Raw genomic sequence first — 23,673 nt, 5'->3', positions numbered from 1 at the left:
TACAGTAGTACAAGTGCCCCTCATTAGGCTTTAAGTTATAATAATCTAAATATGCTCATACACAGGTTTCAACTAAAGTCACTAGATCTACTTCTATAATTCTGGAATGTTCATGTACAAGAATATGTGAATAAGCTATTGAGTACAACTATTTTTCGTCTTATTTTCTTATTATTTTGCCTTTTCTATTCTTGATTGTTTCTACAACAAATTCTCTTCAATTTCTATAACCTTTTTACTAAAAACTACACAATCCATCAACTTACACAAAATTTCCCCAAAGAAAAATGCATCTCACTCAGTTTAAACTTCATATATCTTCGTTTAACCCTGTATCAGAAACACTGAATAGAAAAACTGCAAAAGAACTAAGCAATACTGTAAAACAAAGTCGAGAATCTAGGCCTCAACCTGGTCAAAATTTTTCCAATAAATATTTGCCTATACAGACTTATTTACAACAAATGACCATGCATGAAAAATAACTGGACGGATCTCACACTTTGGTCAATCTGCAAAACAATACTTGCTTACATACATACATGTACATACATACGAGCAACATACAAACAGAGAAAAAGCAAAAATAACAAATGTGTACACAAGAGACTATCAACCCAAAAATTAAACTTGTCTTATGAACTAAACATTTCACCTGATAGTTTTCAGTTCAACTGCGTGGTAGATGATGGCATACTTATATGAAATTCACTGAAAAACAAAAAATGAATACAGTATTATCACATGTGATGTTTTCTGTGACATGTGATGTTATTACAAAGCAGAGGAATGTTTCAAGTTTGAGATGCCATCATATATATATGATCATGTTGTTTTTGTTGTTGTTTTTATATTTAGTCAAGTTTTGACTAAATATTTTAACATCGAGGGGGAATCGAAACGAGGGTCGTGGTGTATGTGCGTGTGTCTGTGTGTGTGTGTGTGTGTGTGTGTGTGTGTGTGTGTGTGTGTGTAGAGCGATTCAGACTAAACTACTGGACCGATCTTTATGAAATTTGACATGAGAGTTCCTGGGTATGAAATCCCCGAACGTTTTTTTCATTTTTTTGATAAATGTCTTTGATGACGTCATATCCGGCTTTTCGTGAAAGTTGAGGCGGCACTGTCACGCCCTCATTTTTCAACCAAATTGGTTGAAATTTTGGTCAAGTAATCTTCGACGAAGCCCGGACTTCGGTATTGCATTTCAGCTTGGTGGCTTAAAAATTAATTAATGACTTTGGTCATTAAAAATCTGAAAATTGTAAAAAAAAATAAAAATTTATAAAACGATCCAAATTTACGTTTATCTTATTCTCCATCATTTGCTGATTCCAAAAACATGTAAATATGTTATATTCGGATTAAAAACAAGCTCTGAAAATTAAATATATACAAATTATTATCAAAATTAAATTGTCCAAATCAATTTAAAAACACTTTCATCTTATTTCTTGTCGGTTCCTGATTCCAAAAACATATAGATATGATATGTTTGGATTAAAAACACGCTCAGAAAGTTAAAACAAAGAGAGGTACAGAAAAGCGTGCTATCCTTCTTAGCGCAACTACTACCCCGCTCTTCTTGTCAATTTCACTGCCTTTGCCATGAGCGGTGGACTGACGATGCTACGAGTATACGGTCTTGCTGAAAAATGGCATTGCGTTCAGTTTCATTCTGTGAGTTCGACGGCTACTTGACTAAATATTGTATTTTCGCCTTACGCGACTTGTTTACTGTTCCCCCTTTTCAGCATGACTTGTAAATAGTGGTGATCTGAGCATATATGTATATTCATGGGTCAAATACATCATATGTGTCATATCACACTTTAACGAACATGTATCTTTTCAAAACATTAATTTTGTGAATGTTTCACAGACTGAAAATCCAGACATTTGCATGCAATGACATGACAATTTCTGTGTACAACTCATCACATGCTACATACATGTATAACAAAATATGAAAAAGAATTATGCTGGTGGTTCTTGCCTGCTTGTGTAGATCAGGTGGGATATGACATAATTACATTGAAGGCAAATTTCTACTTCACTAGTTGTATTAAAGTATTAAACCTAAACAACTGAACTTCTAAAGGTCAAAAGTAAAAAGTAATATTTTTTAAATTAATATAACACAAAAATGCTTGTATACACTTGCAAAATGTTCAACAAGACGCATACAACAAATTTGAGACTAAATGATCAGATGTGAGGTCTGCTACGCCTTAAAAAAATGTCGGTGAACATAAAACCGTTACTTGTTAAAAATAAAACCTGGAGGAAAAATCACAAACAAATATATAGTCAGTACAAAAACAAGACCATACAGGGTCACGACTATACGCTTTAGTCAACAAATGTACACAACATGAATTGGGAAGGGCGGGGGTCAAAAGGCAACAGACACCTAATGGCAATTTACTGACTCAAAAATAAGTTTGACACAGCGAGCTGACTACCTTTAAGATATCAATGTAAATGATTGAATCACAGATCCTGAACGACACAAACTTCTCCCCTCTTTATCACAGCTCGCCAACCCGAATACAATGCTCTGAGGATGAAATAATGTTTCCAACAATATGACTTCTTTCAATATACATCATGCACCCACTCCTTAGCAATAATCATCATCACCTCTTGTTTATGTACAATGATGCCCACACGCAGACGAAAGTAGCTTGGTCACTGATCTCCACCCCGATTCTTTGCAAAAGTTATCCAACAAGAATATATGGTCACTGATCGCCACCCCGATTCTTTGCAAAAGTTATCCAACAAGAATATATACAATCAAAGCCTGACAGAAGGAGAGCCCAGAACACCACCATCCTGCTCCATTTGTCAGAACTTTATGTTTAGCAATTTCAGCTCTAAACTGATCTCTTTCTCCACCATTTCTTTCAACGTTGTGTCTTCCTTCAGGCAATCCTGCCACACTCTGTGTTCACAGTACGGTCCGACATAGCAGGTGACAGATCCATGATGCATGAAAACACTTCAGCAAAATATCTTTCACCGTGTTTCTCTCTCTCAGTGGGAACTTCATTCAAGACAAATCCATGATGCATGAAAACACGTCAACAAAATGTCTTTCAGCATGTTTTTCTATCTCAGTGGGAACTTCCTTCATTGTGATTTATTTTTCTTTTATCCCAGGAAAAGTGCTCTAATGTAATTCAAACTGCTTACAGAATTCTAGTTGGATGGGAGGAAAGTACATAGAAACAGTGCTTCTAGGACTCCAGATAAAATGAAACGTAACACACTCAGAAGAAGAGGGAACACAAGTTTGCAAAATTGTCAACTTATAATGCGATAAATAAAATATAATACTGTGTTATGGCAGAAAGTATATTAGAAAAAGAGAAATCAGTAACTTTTACCATTTATTTGCTTCTTCACATTTTTCTACAGAACTGCAAACAACAATGTAAAAAAATGAATATGCATGCAAAAATATATGCAAAATTAGAACTCCATTTACCATACATAAATTAAGATATAGTATAGTTGCAAAAAGAGTCAAAAGTTGCTACATGTGAAATATAAAGTACTTACTACCAGCCAAACTGAGGACTTCATGTCAACATAGGTAGATACAAATAAAAATAAAAAGTCAGTGGTCGTATACAGCCAACATGAAGAGTCATCTGGACATGTATATGTATGCAGCTATCAAATGGCTTATCAGAAAGAAACATGATAAAAAGAAATAAGTGAATATATTAGACTGAAAAAAGTCAGAAAAACAGCAACAGAAACACAATATAAAAAACACAGTATCACCATCACATTTACACACAAATACCCCCATGACAGTAGTTTGATTTTTACATTACTATTATCAATAAATATAATTCTGCATGACATACTGATACCACTGTACATGGAAATGCCTGAAAATGTGGGTGACAGGGAAAAATTACATTTATCACCTCACTTTTGCAGTCATGTGTGCGCAAGTTAGAATTATTTACAATTACTACACAGTTAATTGTGCAGAGGAAAAACGTCCACAAGCTTCAGTTGTAAACTAATACTTGTGAGCATGAGTGCAGTGGAATGTGTCATACAGCATGGTCACGTGCAGATGATACGATTCTCCCATCTCAACCACTATTCTCAAAATAAATAATGTCATCTTTTCAACAACTATTCTCAAAATAAATATTGTCATCTTTATCACCATGCAAAATAATTGCAGTTTTTATACATTGCGTTTTTCAGTCCTGCTGTTTTCAGTTGTGGTATTTTTTCTTTCTCTTTTACACAAATGCATCAAGAGCACATATGTCTTCACACACATACACACTAAAACGGTCATCAAAGTTTTTGTGAGAAGGAACAAGGCTGTTCTAACAGAGCTGCAGTTGAGAACAAAAAAGGTGCTTGGACGGACCATTTGTTTCTCTGAGTACAATCATTTCAGGACTTATAACTGTACATGCAATAGCGGCACTGAACTTTTTTTGCCCAAACCATTTTTCAAAATGCAACTATTATCTGTAAAAGCGTTGTCTCCAGATGGAATTATACAGAGATCATGAATGGAATTGATATGCAAATAAAGCACACACACTTTAGGACGGTTATTGAATCAATATCGGCCATGGAACTAACTGGCCATCCAAAAATACATGTTAGATTAAATATCGAGCAATTTTTTTCACACTGTGTTTTTTCACAACCAAGCATCTTTGCTGCATAATTCACTTTTCCCTCCAGCTGAACAAAAGCATGATTTCGTTGCCTTTCCAACAAATTTTTAAACGTTGCTAAGCTGTCTTGTGATAATCGCATCCAGCCATGTCCAGCCTTAAATGCCATGGAAACTGTAGTGGGCTGGTCTTCATGGTGTAAGCTTCTTCATCACACACACATGAAATTCCCATCCAAGTGTTACTCTATGACTTTACGTGAAGGTGATATGGGGGGAAAAAACTTATTCTCATCCTTTCATGACTGCACCACCTCAGATCCCCAAAACAGCAACTTTTCCAAACCTTCCTGCTTGCCTTCATGTTCATTTCTTCTCTTTTGTTTTTGATTTTTTTTATTGACTTTTTTTTTAGCTGATTTTTATCTACACACTCAACATCTTTTCATATCATCATAAATCAGAATTGGTTATATAAAACAAACACACAAATCGCAAGCACCATTTGTGTGCCATTAATATCAGGAATGACTTTTCTGGCTGAAACGAGAGCCACAAATGAGAAGCTTTTGCTATTTATTCTGCAGGATAACTGCAGTGGCTGTGCCAATTTCTTGCACAATACTCAATTTAGTCTGCAAATGTTCTGAGAATGTGAACCACACTGTTGGTAAGTCATTCAGTCAACTGCAGTAAAAATCTGAACTAGAGTGCAACGAACGCGGTAACCTCAGAAAATGATACAACAAATGTGCACCTACTGATCCGTGATATGTACAGTACATGGTATAATTTATCCCCCTGAACGTTATACAAACCCAATTCCAACCTCCTGGGCTGAAACTGAATCCTTCTTTTATCAACACGGTCATCAGAAGAAACTCACGTTCCCTTCATTCTCCCTGTAAGGCCTATGTACACACAACCCTCCACACACCAAAAACACCGATAATGCAAGGCAAAATCAAGGCATACACGTACTTCGAACAAGCGACCCCCTTTCAGTATGGCGTCTTCTTCAACCCACCCATCGCCGACCATAGCCCCATCCCCATGACCCATATCCCCAGCCCTACAAAAGTTCGTTGAGAATGTTGATGTGTTTGGCGGTCATCGTCGGCTCGGAGGTGGCCTTGTCCAGCAGACCTTGACCCATGTGATCGTAGAGCGTGGAGGCCAGGGCGGCGGTGGCCTGGCGGAGTTCGTTGGACCCCGGGCCCACACCGGGTCCGTTCAGGAGATGCCACAGCAGTGGCAGCACGTGCAGCACCACCTGCTTAGGTTTCCTGTCGTACACCTTGTCCGTCAGGTCTGAAAAGTGACGGGGAGAAAAAGTTATTGGTGACCCGTTACATCTTTGCAAACAATACCAACACTTTATTCACCATTAAATTTGAAAAGAGTACTATAAAATGGATAATTTTCTTTGACACATCCACCTGCATAACCGTAACTAAACTTATGTTGATGCAGTAAAAGAAGTCTCAAAAGTCAAATTAGCTGAAGGCTTAACAAATCATTACAAAAACTACCAAGAAGTTCCCTTACTTGCTTAGAGTCATCAGAGAAAGAATAGTTCTTCCCTTGCTTGACATGTGTGATCAAACAGACAGACAGACACACACATGTGCATCACTCATATGCATGCACCACACACACACACACACACACACACACACAGCGTACGCCCAAAACAGGTGAGCACACAGGAACAATGGGGCTACAAGCTGCACTGTTTATGAAGGCAAGAAAACTTAAGGGCAACTCACATGCGACTTTCATCACCATCTCAGACTTGCTGTGACCCGTGGCACACTGCGCCTGGTTTGCAAAGGGCTGCACCAGCATGCCGTGATCTAAAAATCATAAATACACAGGTGTGTCATCGACATTCCAATGGTTCAGGAATGATTGGTTCACTGGCGAGAAAGCAAGAGAGAGAGAGAAAGAGTGTGTGTGTGTGTGTGTGTGTGTGTGTGTGTGTGTGTGTGTGTGTGTGTGTGTGTGTGTGTGTGTGTGTGTGTGAGCGTGTCTGTGAGGGCACACAGCTGCACAGATGCAAGAAACAGAGAGAAAACGAAAGAGACATTTTCTATTCCAGTCAAAACTGCCTTATGGCAACCACCTTTTGATAATGACCACTTTCCCACAACGACCAATCCAAAGGATCCCCCACAAGTCTTCTTTCAAATTCACCTTTTCAAAACAACCACCATGTCTATAACGACCACTTTTGGTTGTTGTATACAGACATATTTCACTTTTATTCCATCACATCAACCCTATTCTACTAATCAAAGTAGACCTAATCCAGCCACCAGAACAACTCTGACCCCCTCCCTCAAAGCTTTTGTTCTATTGGGTCAATCATGTCAGCATAGTATCTTTTAGAGGCTTTTATGAAATTATGTTTTGTGCATTTTCTTTCTTTATTATCATTGTAAAAACCAAACCACTGGTTAAACAACTAAACCATCCCTCACCTAAGTGCTCCATGTAGCTCTCGAGGATGTCGGTGCCAGTGGCCTTGATCTCCGCGTTCTTGGAGGAGAGGTTGGGCACGATGGCGGTGACGGAGAGGGAGATGACAGACTGCAGCGCGTCCTTCAGCATTGGCACCACCTGGTGCATCACCTTCAGGGCGTGCAGGTTCACCTTGCTGTTCGAGTCCTGCAGTCTCGGCAGGAACTTGTCAAAGATCTGCAATGGACAGATATCAGCATGAATTTAAATAATAACAACACTTTATTGTTGTCCATCAAAACTGAAAAATGTCTTTGTAAACAATCATATGACATTCAATAAGACAGATACACATAAAACACATACATCCAAAAACAAAGAGACTGCCAACGTTCATAAAACACATCGTTTCTCATGTAATGAAAGTGCACATGTATCTGCATCTTAATTGCAACTTTTTTCTTCAAATGAATGCAGAAATGCAGTTTTTTTGTTCACCTATTTCAAATGCTTATCCTTCAAACTCAGCACTTCATGAACAGTCAGGGCAAACAGACATGAGTTTGAACAGGCTGGCTAAAGTTTTCTCTCAAAACAAAAACATGGGCTTTGAAAACTCCACTTAAAATTTGCTTTGGCCACTACCCTTCCCCAGTCCAGTTGTTCACTTTTTCTTCCAGAACAGTTGGAACTCCAGCTTGACACAAACTGCATACACCCATACAGTCAAACCCTCCTTACAAGACCCTCCCAACGTGGGCGGGGATGTAGCTCAGTTGGTAGCGCGCTGGATTTGTATCCAGTTGGCCGCTGTCAGCGTGAGTTCGTCCCCACGTTTGGCGAGAGATTTATTTCTCAGAGTCAACTTTGTGTGCAGACTCTCCTCTGTGTCCGAACACCCCCCGTGTGTACACGCGCAAGCACAAGACCAAGTGCGCACGAAAAAGATCCTGTAATCCATGTCAGAGTTCGGTGGGTTATAGAAACACAAAAATACCCAGCATGCTTCCTCCGAAAACGGCGTATGGCTGCCTAAATGGCGGGGTAAAAAACGGTCATACACGTAAAATTCCACTCGTGCAAAAAAACACGAGTGTACGTGGGAGTTTCAGCCCACGAACGCAGAAGAAGAAGACCCTCCCAATTTAAGAATTCCCCTGTTTTAAGGCCTTGACTTTTCTGATCTTTTCTTAACGGCTGTAAATTGACCTTTTTGAGACCTGATTTTCTCAGATTCTGGAGGTTTGAAAAGGGGGTTCCACTGCATTAAACACTGTTGTGGTCTACAGAACCCAAACATTGTGGCTGAACACACCAACAGTGTTTCTGCAAACACCAAAGAGACTGACCTTGACAATGTGAGTAGAGACGATCTCCGGACGCTCCACACACATGTCCAGGAAGGTGTTGATGGCGTCGTATCGGATGCGCCAGTCTCCCGCTGACAGTTGGTTGATCATACTCTTGATCTCCTCCATGGTCGCCTCGTCTGTGCGAGCCGGCCGCTTGCGGGCTGGAGGAGTGTTGCTGCTGATACCGTCTGGGTGACTGTACATGAAGACAAGAGAAGGTAGCATAAGCACAGGCTGTTTTGGGGGAAAATATAAAGCTTATCACAATGAAACAGAAGCTAGTATGGAAGAAGACAGACAGACAGAGACAAATACCCACACACACACACACATTCCCTCTCCCTTACATTCAGCATCCCTCCAAAAACTAAAAGCACTCGCAATCAAACAACATAAGCATAAAATAAGAGAAGAAATGTGTGTGCGTGCGTGTGTGTGTCTGTAGGGGTGGTGTTGGGTGGGGAGCAGCAGCAAATGCATGGTTCAAAAGAAAAGACTCAAGATAAAAAGAGAACAGAAAAAAGACACAGACAATGACAGCCAACATCTAACCTGTGTGCTGAATTTCCCCTGAGAGAAGATCCCATGCGACTGCCATGGCCAGACCGTCTTGACCTGGCTGAAGATGTCTCGTTTGGCTTGTCTCCCAAACCCTGCAGGAGAAAAAAAAGAAGTAATGTAAAACATCTTTAAATTCAGTCAAATATAGGCACCAGATATTCAGGAGAAAACCCATGTGACCTTGGCTCATGAAAATTGCCGTTATGCAACACAGACACACACAGACACACACAGACTTACTCCTGTCAGGTTGAAAAAAAGCTTGTTTGTATTGCTTATACCACAACCCCGTAAAATAAAGATTTTATTTGATTTGACTCACTCACTCTCTCTCACACACACACACTCTCTCTTTCTCTCTCACTCTTTCAAGCAAAGGGTAGATAATTTGATAATTGCAGCACTCCCAGCCACAACCTGGTTACCTCCCTTTGACCAAGACAAGCACTATATCATACCTCAGTGTACATCATATCATTTTCAATCAAACACATGTGTTGTTTCCCTGAAAATTTACCTTGTTCTTGAGGTTCTCCACCACGTCCTGAATGTTACGCAGGGTGTTGGCCGGCAGGTACTTGGTCAGCATGCGGTCAAAGTCTCCGTGCGACATCAGCAGGTACAGGATTTTGCGTCCATTGTACCTGCGCAAAGCACACAATCCAAAATTTTAATAATAAATTTTCATTTAATTAATATACTTACCCAACTCACATATAGCAATTAACTCTAGTTCAGTGCTGGTAACGCTGTACGCGTTCCCCTTGGTAACAAGGGAGACCACCCTAAAAAAGAGTGATCCATCCCATAATATCCGACCGATGTCCGGTCCAACATCCGTATGCGTGCGCATACGCCGCCATTTGCATCATTCGAACGAAGCCCAACTCACTACTTTTTTAGAACCCAATACCACCACAGCGGGGAGGCGGGAGGGTTTAAACGATGTGAGTTGGGTAAGTATATTAATTAAATGAAAATTTATTATTAAAATTTTGGATTAAATTACATATTATTACCCAACTCACATATAGCAGATTGCTACTATAGGTGGCGGGTATATAGCGAAATTATGATATTAGAACCTGCCCTGCGACTACCATAACAGGTAACGCGGAACTGCCGTCCTGAATCGAGACGTCTCTGAGGTGGAAGTTAATAAAAACCTCCTCAGACCGCCAGTAAGCCGACTCCAGTACTTCAGCCAAAAAAGGCCCGACCGGAGGACTGCCAAAGAGGAGGCCCATGCCCTTGCCTCAAACGTTCTAGCTATAGAGAAAGGCAAACCTGCCCTAACATCTCCAGACTGTGTTAATCAACAGGTAAACACCTGTCTGATCAACATGGAGACTCACTTGGTTAAAGTCCCTATCGCAATATCCTTACACCTGGTGTGATAAGTGATATCATAAAAGCTTCTGACTTTCTGACCAATTGCCGAGTCCGTGACAGGAACCTTCTGAGCGTCCTCACAAGACAAATAACCACATCAAGCTCCCCAGGAGCAAGAATCCAGTGTAGCAGTCCATCTAGGTAAGGTTGACTACAAAACGTCATACCTCTACCCGAGTAGATAGACCTTCTTCCCTCCATAATACAGTGTTTAACGTCGTTTTCAACCGTTCAAGGTTAAAACACGACGAAGATGAAAGATAAGTCAAACGCCCTTTGACTCAATGATCTAACAAGAACCGTGAAATACAGAAAAATCCTCGAAACTCGAGATGTTAAACTGGCTAACCGTGACTCTAAAGGAACCACACTCATGCTTCAAGAATTGAAAGTGCAATTGGAAGCTGGTTGCCCCCATTACCGCTTAAATGTCGAGGTTAAATCACGACCGAGATGAAAGAAAAGGAAAGTGACCTTTGATTCACTGATCTAACAAGATCCGTGCGAGTCAGAAAAATCTTCGAACCTCGAAAAGTTTAATTGGCTAAACGTGACTCTAAAGGAGCCAAACTCTTGTTTCATGAATTGAAAATGCAAATCGAAGCTGGATTCCCCCATTTTCCGCTCAAATGCCAGAAAATTTCAAAGAAAACCCACAAGTCATAGATCAGTCTTTCTTAAAAGAGCTGTCTTTATTCAAAAAATAGCCAGAAAGCACGCTTACTCCCACTTCTCACAGAAGCTACTAGAGTAAGCTTGGCCGTTTTCCGTGAAAATTCGCCAGGCTAGCCTTGAAAACAGGATAAAGCCAAGCTGCACGAAGCCGTAACAACGTGCCGAAATCTCAAAAAGTCTTAAAAAAGACATGGGAGACAAAACGGAAACCCAAAAAGAAAGGTGGATAGCCACCTGCAATAAACAGAAAGAAGAGGAGTTCTTTCCGTAAGAAAAAGCACTTTGAAGCACGCCAGTCTAAGAGGCAAGTGAACAAAACCAAAAACCCTATAGAGACTCTGAACCAAATCCAGAGTCGAGGCGGAAGCCCCTGAGTATCTCAAGGACACCCCTACAGTAGACATCCGTGTAAAACGAATGTGAGAAAGCAAAGATGCCTTCTTGCCAGCCTTAAGAGGTCTGGGAACCAAGATTGCAAAGACCCATCTGTGAGACCAAAAGGTCGCCGAACAGATCTAAGAAAGAGCCCTGTGAAAGCGAGGGTATCGAGCCAAAGCTAAAATAGACAAAAACCAGCCTGAAGCTTTTCGTTTAGAAACAAAAAAAACCCAAGGCCTGCCTAACGCTTTCCCTTTTACCGTGAGCTTTTCTAAGTAGGAAAAACCCCGCGTGCATAGAAGCGGACTCAAAGAGAGAACTTTCAAACGAGAAAGAGATTAAGGTCTCGCCAAAAGAACAAAACTTTAAAGGCAGAGGCTTACTCTAGGTAAAAGACGGCAAAGCAACATCCTTTGTATCTGCGTCCTGTAGGACCACAAAGATAGCCAATCAGAACGTAACCGCCCAGGCGAGAGAAAAAAGCAAGTTCAAAAGAGCCCATCATAAAGAAAAGATGCGACAATCTATCCGAGCTAGGAGATCTTGAACTCACAGACAGTATCTCCTTGCTAACAAACTCCAGAAGGATGTAAGCCAAACCCGAGGGCGGTTCCGTAGAACGCAAAAAGAGAACCTAAGTTCTTAAGCCTGGAGTGAACCGAATCCTACAGAAAGCGTTCCGTGAGTGACACGCTACCTGAGCGTACGACACAAGCTAAAGCACCCTCGCCGCAGGTATAAAGTTGAGTGTTGTCCACCAAGGAAGTGGTGACAAAGAAGACTCGCTTGTGAAAACTTCCACAAGCACAAAAGGACCCAGACAGAGGCTCTAAGGGCTTGACACCCAAAGATTCTCCTCAGAAAGCTCAAAACCGCTACGAACTGCCGCGAACAGCGACACAAGTGAAGTAAGAGCCTCCCCATTTCCTCCTCCTGTTCAAAAGCATCATAACGATCATCGAAATGATGAGAACCAGTCACCCATCCCGATAAGGCGAAACTTGCCAAAATCTGAAAAAATTTAAAAAAAATTTCAAACACCGGAACTTCATGACCAGGTCTCCATCCACCTGTCCCATGCCAGCTAGAAGACTGGAAGAGGAAGTGGATACAGCCTGTATAACAGCAAAGGACCCGCAATAACGGAACCGGAAGCCAAAAGCTGAAAAGTGCCGACCACCGACACCACAGTGTTAATGGTAGAAGGCCGCTATCCCATCCTGTAACTGGAAAACGCGGCCGCAAAAGCGGAAGCGAAACCGGCCGTGGACTAGTAAACATGCGAACCACCCGGTTGCATAGAAGCACACCGGACGAATCCATTCAACCTCGAACCATTTCAGCTGCGAGCGCCACCGCCCTTGCTAACTTGAAACGGAACCTGAATTCAGTGCTAATCGTTAATGCGGAAGCACCTTCATCTGAACAGCCGTCAAGCACAACCGTGCAACCCGGAAGCTGCCTTCCTGTTTGACTTAAATTATCCAACAAGGAACCAGCCTTACTGCTCACTTCCTGCCCCCCGGGAGGAAGCGGAAGTCAAAACTACAAGACATATGCCATCTTCAGGGCAATGAACGACAATTCCCGGTCGCGGAAGTGAACTTACTGCTCCTCCGAACTCCGGAAGCCGTCGAACAAAGATAGGGATGGACAAAGCAAAAAAAATTTCTCAGCCACCCCTTCCTGTCAAGTCCTAAATGCCGTTTTCCACTGCCCACGTCACTGCGCTGGACAACTTGAACGGCAAGTTAAGCTGGGTATCATCCACCACCGTGGACACCTCTCCAAACATCGCCTTCCTACTCGGTGTCAAAGTTAGGAAGGTGACCCCCAGAGAGACTCACATGGCCAATCCAAGAATCACCCAGCCCAACAACTTCCTGCCCCCAGGGCCAAAGCTTACGTTGCCCAGCCACGATAATGCGCGCTACATTCCTCGTGCGAACGTACACCACTTTCACCGGAGAACCCGGCTACACGCGGCCATTTGCCAACTCCAGGGCAATGGACAACGATCTCCGGAAGTTGAAGAGAACATCCTGTTCCTCTGAACTTCCAGAAGTCGGAACCGGAAAGAGGTGAAGTCAGTTACGCCCTGCTCTCAACCACCACTACCGGTCAAAACTTAAATGCCGTTTTCCGCCGACCACGTCACTGCGCTGGACAACTTGAACGGCAAGTTAAGCTGGGTGTCGTCCATCCCATGAACGCACCCTCGTTAACCTTCCTGCTCGCCATCGTAGTCAGGTAGGTGACCCCAGAATGACACCCATGGTCAGCCCCAGAGTCACCAATAACTTAAATGCCATCTTCGTTAGCCCACGTCACTGCGCTGGACAACTAGAACGGCAAGCAAGCTGGGTGTCGCCCACCGCCATGGACGCACCCTGGTTAGCCTTCCTGCTCGCCATCGTAGTCAGGTAGGCCACCGAGGCCTATTCAGTCACACCGTCCTGCTGGAAACCAGACGCAGGAGGTTGACCTACAGACGGACACACGCGGTCCGTCTCTCAAGGCATCCCCGTCATCCGCCCTACCCTCCGTCCCGAGCTCAAACTCGACCCAGGAGGCAGAACTTCAGACAATTTATCGTCGGCAGAACCGACCACTTCCTGCCCCCTGGGCGGAAGAGGACTAAAACGGTCCCCGATATTCTCGTCAAGAGACCTACGGATACGTTCGTCCTTTCGCTGCTCATAAGAACTCTCACGGCCTCCAACGCACGAGAGAGCCCCCTGAGCTCGCACACCGCTTTCGCTAGAGAACCTAGCTACACGCGGTGTAAACATACCTTGAACTGGTGTCGACACATACAGCAGAAACACCAAGTGGGTACCCCATCCTGAGAAGCATGGACATCCGCTCCAGTCACGGTCGCCGAGGGCTAAGCGGAAGTCGAAGCGGGAGCCGCAGGAGACTGCCGGATCTTGGCTAAAGAAAAACATCAGAAACACCCGCCGGAAGAGAACGCAACTCGTCCCGAGTGGAAGATAATTCGGACGCTAACGTCGAAACCTGAGCGCTCAGCGTCAACAATAAAGATACAACATCAGCTGGTGCTAACCCAGGGCAACCAGGTGAAACAGAAGCAGTAGATGCTACACCAGAAAACTACTCTTGTCAGAAAGTAAACAAGTCTAACCGGAAGTTGCTTGAACGTCTGCTAACATAGGAGACTTAACGGAAGCTGCCTCAGACGATAAAGACGCGGACTATCCTGCGCCCTTATCTCTCCTCGAGCTTCTATTAGGAGGCGTATCGTCAGGTACCTGCCTCGAACTAGGCTACCGTATCGCGCTAACAACGAGCGTAGCCTCCGCCATAGCAAACAACTCATGAAAAATTTCACAGAACAAATTTCAGAAAAATTTCACAAGTATAAACGAGCGACGAAAACGTCGCTAAAACTACAACAACAACAGAAAGATCTCACCACACACCATAGGTACAGGTGTAAAGTTCGGCGGCGACCAAGGGGAGAAGCCAAAGCCAAAGACTCTGGCGAAAAGCTGAAAACAGCAGGAGCGTACGTCAGGAGCGTCCAGTCCAGTTGAACCGCTGAGAGAGAATGATGCAAATGGCGGCGTATGCGCACGCATACGGATGTTGGACCGGACATCGGTCGGATATTATGGGATGGATCACTCTTTTTTAGGGTGGTCTCCCTTGTTACCAAGGGGAACGCGTACAGCGTTACCAGCACTGAACTAGAGTTAATTGCTATATGTGAGTTGGGTAATAATATGTAATTTAATTTGTTCATGTTCTACCTCTCTCCTTGACCCTCTCTTGCAAAGTGGGGCGGGGATGTAGCTCAGTCGGTAGCGCGCTGGATTTGTATTCAGTTGGCCGCTGTCAGCGTGAGTTCGATCCCAGGTTCGGCGGAAATTTATTTCACAGAGTCAACTTTGTGTGCAGACTCTCTTTGGTGTCCGAACCTCCCCCCGTGTACACTACATTGGGTGTGCACGTTAAAGATCCCACGATTGACAAAAGGGTCTTTCCTGGCAAAATTGCTTAGGCACAGTTAATAATTGTCTACCTATACCCGTGTGACTTGGAATAATAGGCCGTGAAAGGTAAATATGCGCTGAAATGGCTGCAATCTACTGGCCGTATAAAATTTCATCTCACACGGCATCACTGCAGAGCGCCTAGAACTGTACCCACGGAATATGCGCGATATAAGACTCATTGATTGATTGAAGTGAAGTCTCTGATGTCAAAAGCAAGAAAATTCAAAAACATCAGCAGCACATAATGTCACCTGAATTTCCCAGCAATTGGATAATAAAGTAATGAAAATGGGCAAAATGATTGACACTCTGTGAAGAACTGGGTAATGCAGGATCAGTTTGCCCTACAGTAGGACCTCCCTTTTAAGACCCCCCAATTAAGACTTTTCCCCTTTTTAGACTTTGCTTTTTCCGGGTTTCTGTTCATAAGCTCTGTAAATTAATATCCATTTAAAGACATCCTCCTTTTGAAGATCTCATTTCTCAGATTTTTAAGGTCTTAAAAAGAGGGTTCCACTGTACATCTTTGCAGCTGGACTGACCTTGTCTCTGGTGACGAGTCCATGACAAGCTGGGCGGCCGTGGGGAGGACGCGGTCAGTGACGTCTTTGACCCCGCTCAGGATCTTCCCTGACCCCATGCGCTCCACCACCCTCACCAGGAACTGAGCCGTAGTTTTTCGCACCGCCTGGTTCTTGTGACTGAAAACACACACTTGACATGCTATCAATCAGCTTCAGAAAGGAGAGACGAACAATCAAGAGTCGCTTTGGACGCTAAAATATTCACATGTAAGCCTCAATCACAGAATGTTTCAATGTTTCAACTTTTTCTTCTTCAGCATTCAATGAAGTTTCTATCACCAAAAAGAGAATACAAAAGGGCAAACGTAGCAATTTCTCACACAAGACTGCTATCTAATAAGATCTTGATATATGCACTCTTGGTGATTACAGTTTTACTAATAAGCAACGGTACCTGCAATTAAAGGACACTCTTGGAACCAGACAAAAGTGTCCCTATTAACTTACAAGGTGGCCTGTCATGACAGGTATATTTGGTGAAGACAATACACAAAGGGACGACAGAAGGTGTCCTTTATTGAAAGGTGGCCTCTCACTGGAGAGGCTTTACATTGCTGGTACCTACAAGTATCACTGATTTAATAACCTCATCCTGCTAGAAAGTCACAACAAAGTACACAGTGCATACAGCAAGATACACCTCAAACAGAAGAAAACAAAAAAAAGAAAAAATGTACAAGTCTTGAAGAGAAGACAATGGAGCAACAGTGTCAGCGGTTTGTCAAGGTTTGTCAAGGTTTTCATTAAATCTGAGGCCCTTTAAGGGCATGAACAAGAGTGAAGAAAGACACACACAAAAAAGCAAAGAAAGATGGAAAAAAAGAGAGAAAGACAAGTAAACAAGTCGCGTAAGGCGAAAATAGAACATTTAGTCAAGCTCAGTCGAACTCACAGAATGAAACCGAACGCATTGCATTTTTTCCGCAAGACCGTACACTCGTAGCATCGTCTGTCCACCGCTCGTGGCAAAGGCAGTGACATTAACAATCCAGAAAAGCACGGTAAGCAGTTGCGCTGAGGAGGATAGCACGCTTTTCTATATTTCTATTCTTTTTAACTTTCTGAACGTGTTTTTAATCCAAACATATCATATCTATATGTTTTTTGAATCAGGAACGGACAAGGAATAAGATGAAATTGTTTTTAAATCGATTTCGAAAATTTAATTTTAATCATAATTTTTATATTTTTAATTTTCAGAGCTTGTTTTTAATCCGAATATAACATATCTATATGTTTTTGGAATCAGAAAATGATGAAGAATACGATAAATGTAATTTTGGATCGTTTTATAAAAATATAATTTTAATTACAATATTCAGATTTTTAATGACCAAAGTCATTAATTAATAAGCCTCCAAGCTGAAATGCAATACCAAAGTCCGGCCTTCGTCAAAGATTGCTTGGCCAAAATTTCAATCAATTTTATTGAAAAATGAAGGTGTGACAGTGCCGCCTCAACTTTTACAAAATGCCGGATATGACGTCATCAAAGACATTTATCGAAAAAATGAAAAAAAGTCTGGGGATATCATACAGGAACTCTCATGAAAAATTTCATAAAGATCGGTCCAGTAGTTTACTCTGAATTGCTCTACACACACACACACACACAACGACCCTCGTCTCGATTCCCCCTCTATGTTAAAACATTTAGTCAAAACTTGACTAAATGTAAAAAGAGAGAAAGACAGGGAAAAAGAATGTAAATACTGCAAACATGACTGCACTCACGTGGCACCGCCAGCGATGAGGGCAGACAGCGAGCGCTGGGGCGTGACCCCCTCCACCATGGCGTTCAGCGCCTGTTCCACGTCTTCACGGATAAAGTTGTTACTCTCGCCAGCCTTCACCAACAACTGACGCGTCACAATGTCAAGGTCCTGTGAAGAAAAACAAGATTTAAAATAATCCGTTCTGACCTACAGGCAAAGTTGCTTTGTTTGTCTTTCTAAAGGATGTCATTGGAGTATTTTTAGATGGAATGAGCAAAGACATTTCATTTTCTCTTCACAAGTTATGTTATAATCTTGTTATCTTACTGATGAGAACACACTTTCCAGAAACAACTCTAAGTATCCAAAAATAAAATCTGACTATGTGTAACAAGTTTTTTCACATGATTTTCACAACGTTCTTTTCTTTCATGCAGAAATAAAGTAAGAATACATCAACATCTTTTTTCTTTCAAAAGTCAAAATTTTCCAAAACTTTTACTGATGAGAACACATTTTATATCAACAACTCTCTTGGCACAAAGAAACAATTATTTTTAGAATCTATTACAGCTCAAACTGAAAGTTCAGCATTCTGACTAGTCACATATTCATCTTTGTACAGAGAGGAAACAAAAACATAAATCAATACTTGATCAATAAACTGGGTGCTAATATCAACAGCAGCAGACAGAAACGGCTACCGTGCATCAATTACTCAAAGAGACAAAATTGGAAGAATACACTGTCTTGAAAGGAGCCGTTGCAATGCCACACGTATAAAAGCCCCGCAGGCACGAGTTGGCAAACTATATCCTATGAATAACAGGAATCTGAATCCAAACAATTATATATTTCCATTCTGGAAAACTTGAGCACACATCGAGTTCAATCAATATGTACGCTTTTTCTCCAAACAGAGCAAAAAAAACAGAGCACAGAAAATGTTCTTGCAGAGATAGAAGAGGGGGAAAAATATGATAAAACTGTGCCGGAATGTGAATGCATTGAAACCCCCCTTTTCAGAGGACCCCAACCACACACCTCTGGGTTGTTGTTTTTTCTTCACATTTTTTGTTGATAACCTGTGTAAATGTAACTCCATTTTAATACTCCCAAGACCTGATTTCTTATTTTTCAAGTTCTTAAAGACATAGTTCCATTTGATCATGCGTGTGCTTGCCTGAACATGCACATGCCTGTACACATCTATACTTACTGTATCCATGCTCTTCTTGAGTGCCATAAACATGTCTGCCAAACATACAATGGCAAGACGGGAAACTTGGGACCTCAAGTTCTTCACCTGTGAATGAGATCAATAACAAAGGCATACAATTAAAAAAGAATCATATTCACTGAAAAGCCAAAACTATGTACATTAGATGTTTGCCAAAGTGTAAAAGAGTTTAATCGCTAACAAACAATAGTTTTATTCATAACAAACTTTTTTTTGTTTAAACTTTAACAATCTGCATTAAAAAAATGTTTCAATATGTGCCTTAGTCAAAGACATACACCTGGGGTTCACCAAGAAGTCTTTGGCACCTATTATTCGTGTTTCTTTATCATTATTCTTTCTTTATTAATATTTTTCTCACTGAATTTTGAAACATGTGGGGCAATTTCAGAAAATAACCTGTCTGTCATGAAAAAAAGAAGAAAGAAATGAGAGAAACAACAAACCTCATTAACGACGGCCAGAATCACAGGATGAAGCTGTGGAGGGACGAAAAGCTGTTGGTGGAAATGGACTATCCGTCGCAGCATGCCAAGTCCCTCCGTCTTCATCTCCCTGTCAAACACCAAACACAGTCAGCTTGGAAAGAGTCTTTCACAAAGACCACATGTATTGAAGCACTGCGGGATCAAGCTAGAATACCAAAATGTCAGTACAGATGGAGTCAATTCAAACATAATCAAAAAACAAGTCGCGTAAGGCGAAATTACTACATTTAGTCAAGCTGTGGAACTCACAGAATGAAAGTGAACGTAGTCCGCCGCTAGTGCAAAAGGCAGTGAAAGTGACGAGCCTGTTTGGCGCTGTAGCGGTTGCGCTGTGCTTCATAGCACGCTTTACTGTACCTCTCTTCGTTTTAATTTTCTGAGTGTGTTTTTAATCCAAACATATCATATCTATATGTTTTTGGAATCAGGAACCGACAAGGAATAAGATGAAATAGTTTTTAAAACGATTTCGGAAATTTAATTTTAATAATAATTTTTATATTTTTAATTTTCAGAGCTTGTTTTTAATCCAAATATAACATATCTATATGTTTTTGGAATCAGAAAATGATGAAGAATAAGATGAACGTAAATTTGGATCGTTTTATAAAAAACAAAATTTGTTTAGAATTTTCAGATTTTTAATGACCAAAGTCATTAATTAATTTTTAAGCCACCATGCTCAAATGCAATACCGAAGTCCGGCCTTCGTCGAAGATTGCTTGGCCAAAATTTCAATCAATTTGATTGAAAAATGAGGGTGTGACAGTGCCGCCTCAACTTTTACAAAAAGCCGGATATGACGTCATCAAAGACATTTATCGAAAAAAAAGAAAAAAAACTTCCGGGGATATCATTCCCAGGAACTCTCATGTCAAATTTCATAAAGATCGGTCCAGTAGTTTAGTCTGAATCGCTCTACACACACACACACACGCACACACACACACACATACACCACGACCCTCGTCTCGATTCCCCCTCTATGTTAAAACATTTAGTCAAAACTTGACTAAATGTAACAAGAAAGACTAGGTTGTTGGAACGTTTGTTATTGACAAAACAATACATTCACAGATATTTCGACCCAACGGTCTTTTAAGTGAACAGACAAACAAATATTCACACAAAATATTTTGTGTGAATATTTGTTTGTCTTTACACTTTCAGGGACTCTCTTGTGATGAAAAAAGAGGAAATCCCTTTTTTTTTAGGGGGGTTCGGGGGAGCATAATTTGTTTAAATGGTACATTAAAATCTGTGCAATCTGGTGCATTCTGAGACTAAAATTCAACTCGTTTGGATCAGGTAAAAAAGACATTCTCCTCACTCCCCCCCCCCCCCCCCAAAAAAAAAAACCCCAAACCCACCCAACCAAAAAAAAAACAAACTTTCACACAACAATGGTAACATTGTAATGCTGCATACTTACTCTAATACTGGCAATAGTTTGATCCAAGTGACGCCCCAATGCATTGAAGCTCAAAATGACTATTAGTTATCTGGAGTTTTCAGTCAGCACAATTTAACTCTCAAGCCTCCAGTGTTCTGTTCCATCTTCAATTCTCTCCATATCGTTCAGTCAACAAGTTTTAGATACTGTGATGAAATGGGACGCGGAAAAATAGATTACTCCAGCGGAATTCGTAAGTTGTGTCCGCGGAACTTTAAAGACCGTTGGGTGGAAATATCTGTGAATGTATTGTTTTGTCAATAACAAACGTTCCAACAACCTACCTTTCTTGTTTTTTGATTCTGAATTTTGGAACGTTGCCAGTCTCTTTGTTTTTTGTATCAATTCAAACATATTTTCTTTTACAACAACCATTACTGAAATTAGTTGAAGTACAATCCCAAACAAGTTATTCAAATACAATACAATTTTTTTGCATAACACAACATGACTTATTCTAATTTCTAGTGATCCACAGCAATGGGAAAAACACTACTTTACTATGGTTAATGTGTATTTTCAAGTCCACTATACACAGGTACCTGCAATGAAAGGACACCCTTTGAAGCAGACAAAAGTGTCCCTACGTCACAAGCAGCCTGTCATGACTGGTGAACTTTGGTCAAGATAATAGTCAACAGACAACAGAAGTAGTCCTTTCTTAGGAGGTGGCCTCACATCTCAGGTACACTGGACCAGCCAAATGTGTCCCTAGATTTCAGATGTCCTCTCATGACAGGTATATTTTGGTCAAGTTAATGGACATAGGGACAACAGAAGATGTCCTTTCATGGGAGGTGTCCTCTCTTTGAGAGGCCTAACATAGCCGGTACCACTGCGCCATTGTAAAATCGAAGAAGCAGGATTCCATGTACAATCCCATGTGTCACTAATAACATTTGCATGTACATGTATTTCAGACACAAAAGCCAGACAAGGTTGAAACGAAGCGGCCCTTACCAGTCATCACTCTCCAGTTTCTTGTGTGCCGCCCTGAGAGATCCCTCGGGGTCGTTGTAAGGCTTCCACTCCTCCAAGGGGGCTTCTGTCTCCGGCGGCCTCTCCATGGCGGGCATGGGGTGACTGGACACTGGCTCACTGGCCCTGCAACAAAAATAGCATGGTGTTTGTGTTGCTGACAATCAGATCTCTACATTAGGCTACAGATCTCTACAAGATTTTTCCTCCCATTTACAAGTACAGTCTCAAATGCCCTTGCGACCACCACTCGAAACATGACCACCTGCCGAGAATGACCAACCCAAGGATCCCAGACAAGTTTTTTTCTGCATAATTCACCTTTCCATAGTGACCTGCACATGTCTATAACGACCACTTTTAGTTGGTCCCTTGTGTGGTTGTTACAGACAGGTTTGACTGTAGCAAACACTCACAGTAACTCACACGGTCAGCTTGGCACACTAAGGTTTGAGTCTGACTTATAGTGACAGTCATCAAAAGGGATGGAACACGAGTCTCTAACAGGTCTCTGCTCATTAGGCACGGCTCTGTTTCTCTCTTACCGATCCGTACATTTTTTCAACGACTCTCTTCTCTCTTAACTTCACATTTCATGCTGTCATACTGCTAACAAAATTAAGACAGGTTCCTTCTGAAGATCAACTTAATGTCAACAGGACTCAACAGAAAGAACAGTACTGCATCCAAGGCAAATCTACATTTCAACGATACACAAATCGCAGGTCGAACATAACATACCAGCATCTTGACACCCGTCTCACAAAAAACACATCAGCTCGGCACGAAAAGCCTCTGGAGACTGAGAGAGGGACAGCTAGGAGCTGTCAGCTCGCCGTTTAACACACTCAACCCTAATCTCTCTCCCTCTATTATTAACAAATTGTGCACTTAGCCCTGAGGAGGGCTCCACAAAGAGGACAAATTGAGATCAATACCGCCGGCATTTGTCAATCGGCCCCAGACATGAATCTTTATTTGCCTACCCGCAATGCTCTTAACGATGCTGCCCAGATTTCTCCTTCACATCAAGTTGGGATAACACTGATCTCAAGAGCAGAGCAAAATTACGGCTAGGAGGAGTAAGGTTACAATGCCCATAGAGCAGCTCTCATTTAGCGGCTTACACCAACAATTAGGTGTAGAGTGGGAAACAATACAACCTCCCCATCATACCTGATTCAAGGAAAATATCTTCTGTTTGAAAAAGATATAACCCATGAGAATGACTGTGAAACTACAACCGGTTTCTCGGCCTAACAGGTTCAACTGTGGATGGTGAATGGCAGCACGAATCAGAAAAGAGGACAGTCGATACTCGAGTAAATACACACAGCACTTACAAGTTGTGAATGAAGGACAGGAACAGCTCCAAAGACAGCATAAAACCTTCACAAAAGTACACCCTACTCAAACTTAGAATGAACAGTTTTAAGGCTGTTCTTGAATGGCAGAGAATGTGACAGTTCACTTCTTAACTCATTGTCTCCCAGGTACGGATACATCCGTACCCACTCATATGGCTCTATCTGACCAGGTACAGATATATCCGCTCAGACTGTTAGCTTCAGTCGCTTCCTGTAACATCCATCTAACGCCTGCATTCCAGCGTGTTACTACACAGTTACTACAATTCTGAGTGACCTGCTGCAGCACAGCAGGTCTCGGCTAAAAAAAAACTTGGTCAACATAGGTGGGGTAGAAAGTGT

The 23,673-nt window shown here is 41.7% G+C and overlaps 1 protein-coding gene across 4 annotated transcripts in view; it reads right to left on the bottom strand.

Moving 5' to 3' along the window:
- Positions 1–3,382: 3,382 nt before the first annotated feature.
- Positions 3,383–23,673, bottom strand: part of LOC138951748 (TOG array regulator of axonemal microtubules protein 1-like) — a 98,385-nt gene continuing 78,094 nt past the window's right edge. For all 4 annotated transcript variants that reach the window (XM_070323303.1, XM_070323302.1, XM_070323305.1 and 1 more), the window contains 11 exons: positions 21,947–22,090; positions 19,492–19,600; positions 19,025–19,111; positions 17,825–17,973; positions 16,049–16,207; positions 9,560–9,686; positions 9,034–9,134; positions 8,479–8,677; positions 7,150–7,366; positions 6,436–6,522; positions 3,383–5,977 (listed from right to left, as the gene is read on the bottom strand). In XM_070323303.1, coding sequence (XP_070179404.1) covers positions 5,739–5,977; positions 6,436–6,522; positions 7,150–7,366; positions 8,479–8,677; positions 9,034–9,134; positions 9,560–9,686; positions 16,049–16,207; positions 17,825–17,973; positions 19,025–19,111; positions 19,492–19,600; positions 21,947–22,090 — 1,618 coding nt within the window. In that variant the 3' untranslated portion in view covers positions 3,383–5,738. The remainder of the gene's footprint in view (positions 5,978–6,435; positions 6,523–7,149; positions 7,367–8,478; positions 8,678–9,033; positions 9,135–9,559; positions 9,687–16,048; positions 16,208–17,824; positions 17,974–19,024; positions 19,112–19,491; positions 19,601–21,946; positions 22,091–23,673) is intronic.

The sequence above is a fragment of the Littorina saxatilis genome, linkage group LG17, assembly GCF_037325665.1.
Source record: "Littorina saxatilis isolate snail1 linkage group LG17, US_GU_Lsax_2.0, whole genome shotgun sequence".
NCBI classification, from domain to species: Eukaryota; Metazoa; Mollusca; class Gastropoda; order Littorinimorpha; family Littorinidae; genus Littorina; species Littorina saxatilis.
Note: the sequence above shows the minus strand (reverse complement) of the source record. Positions and strands in the feature narration are given on the sequence as shown.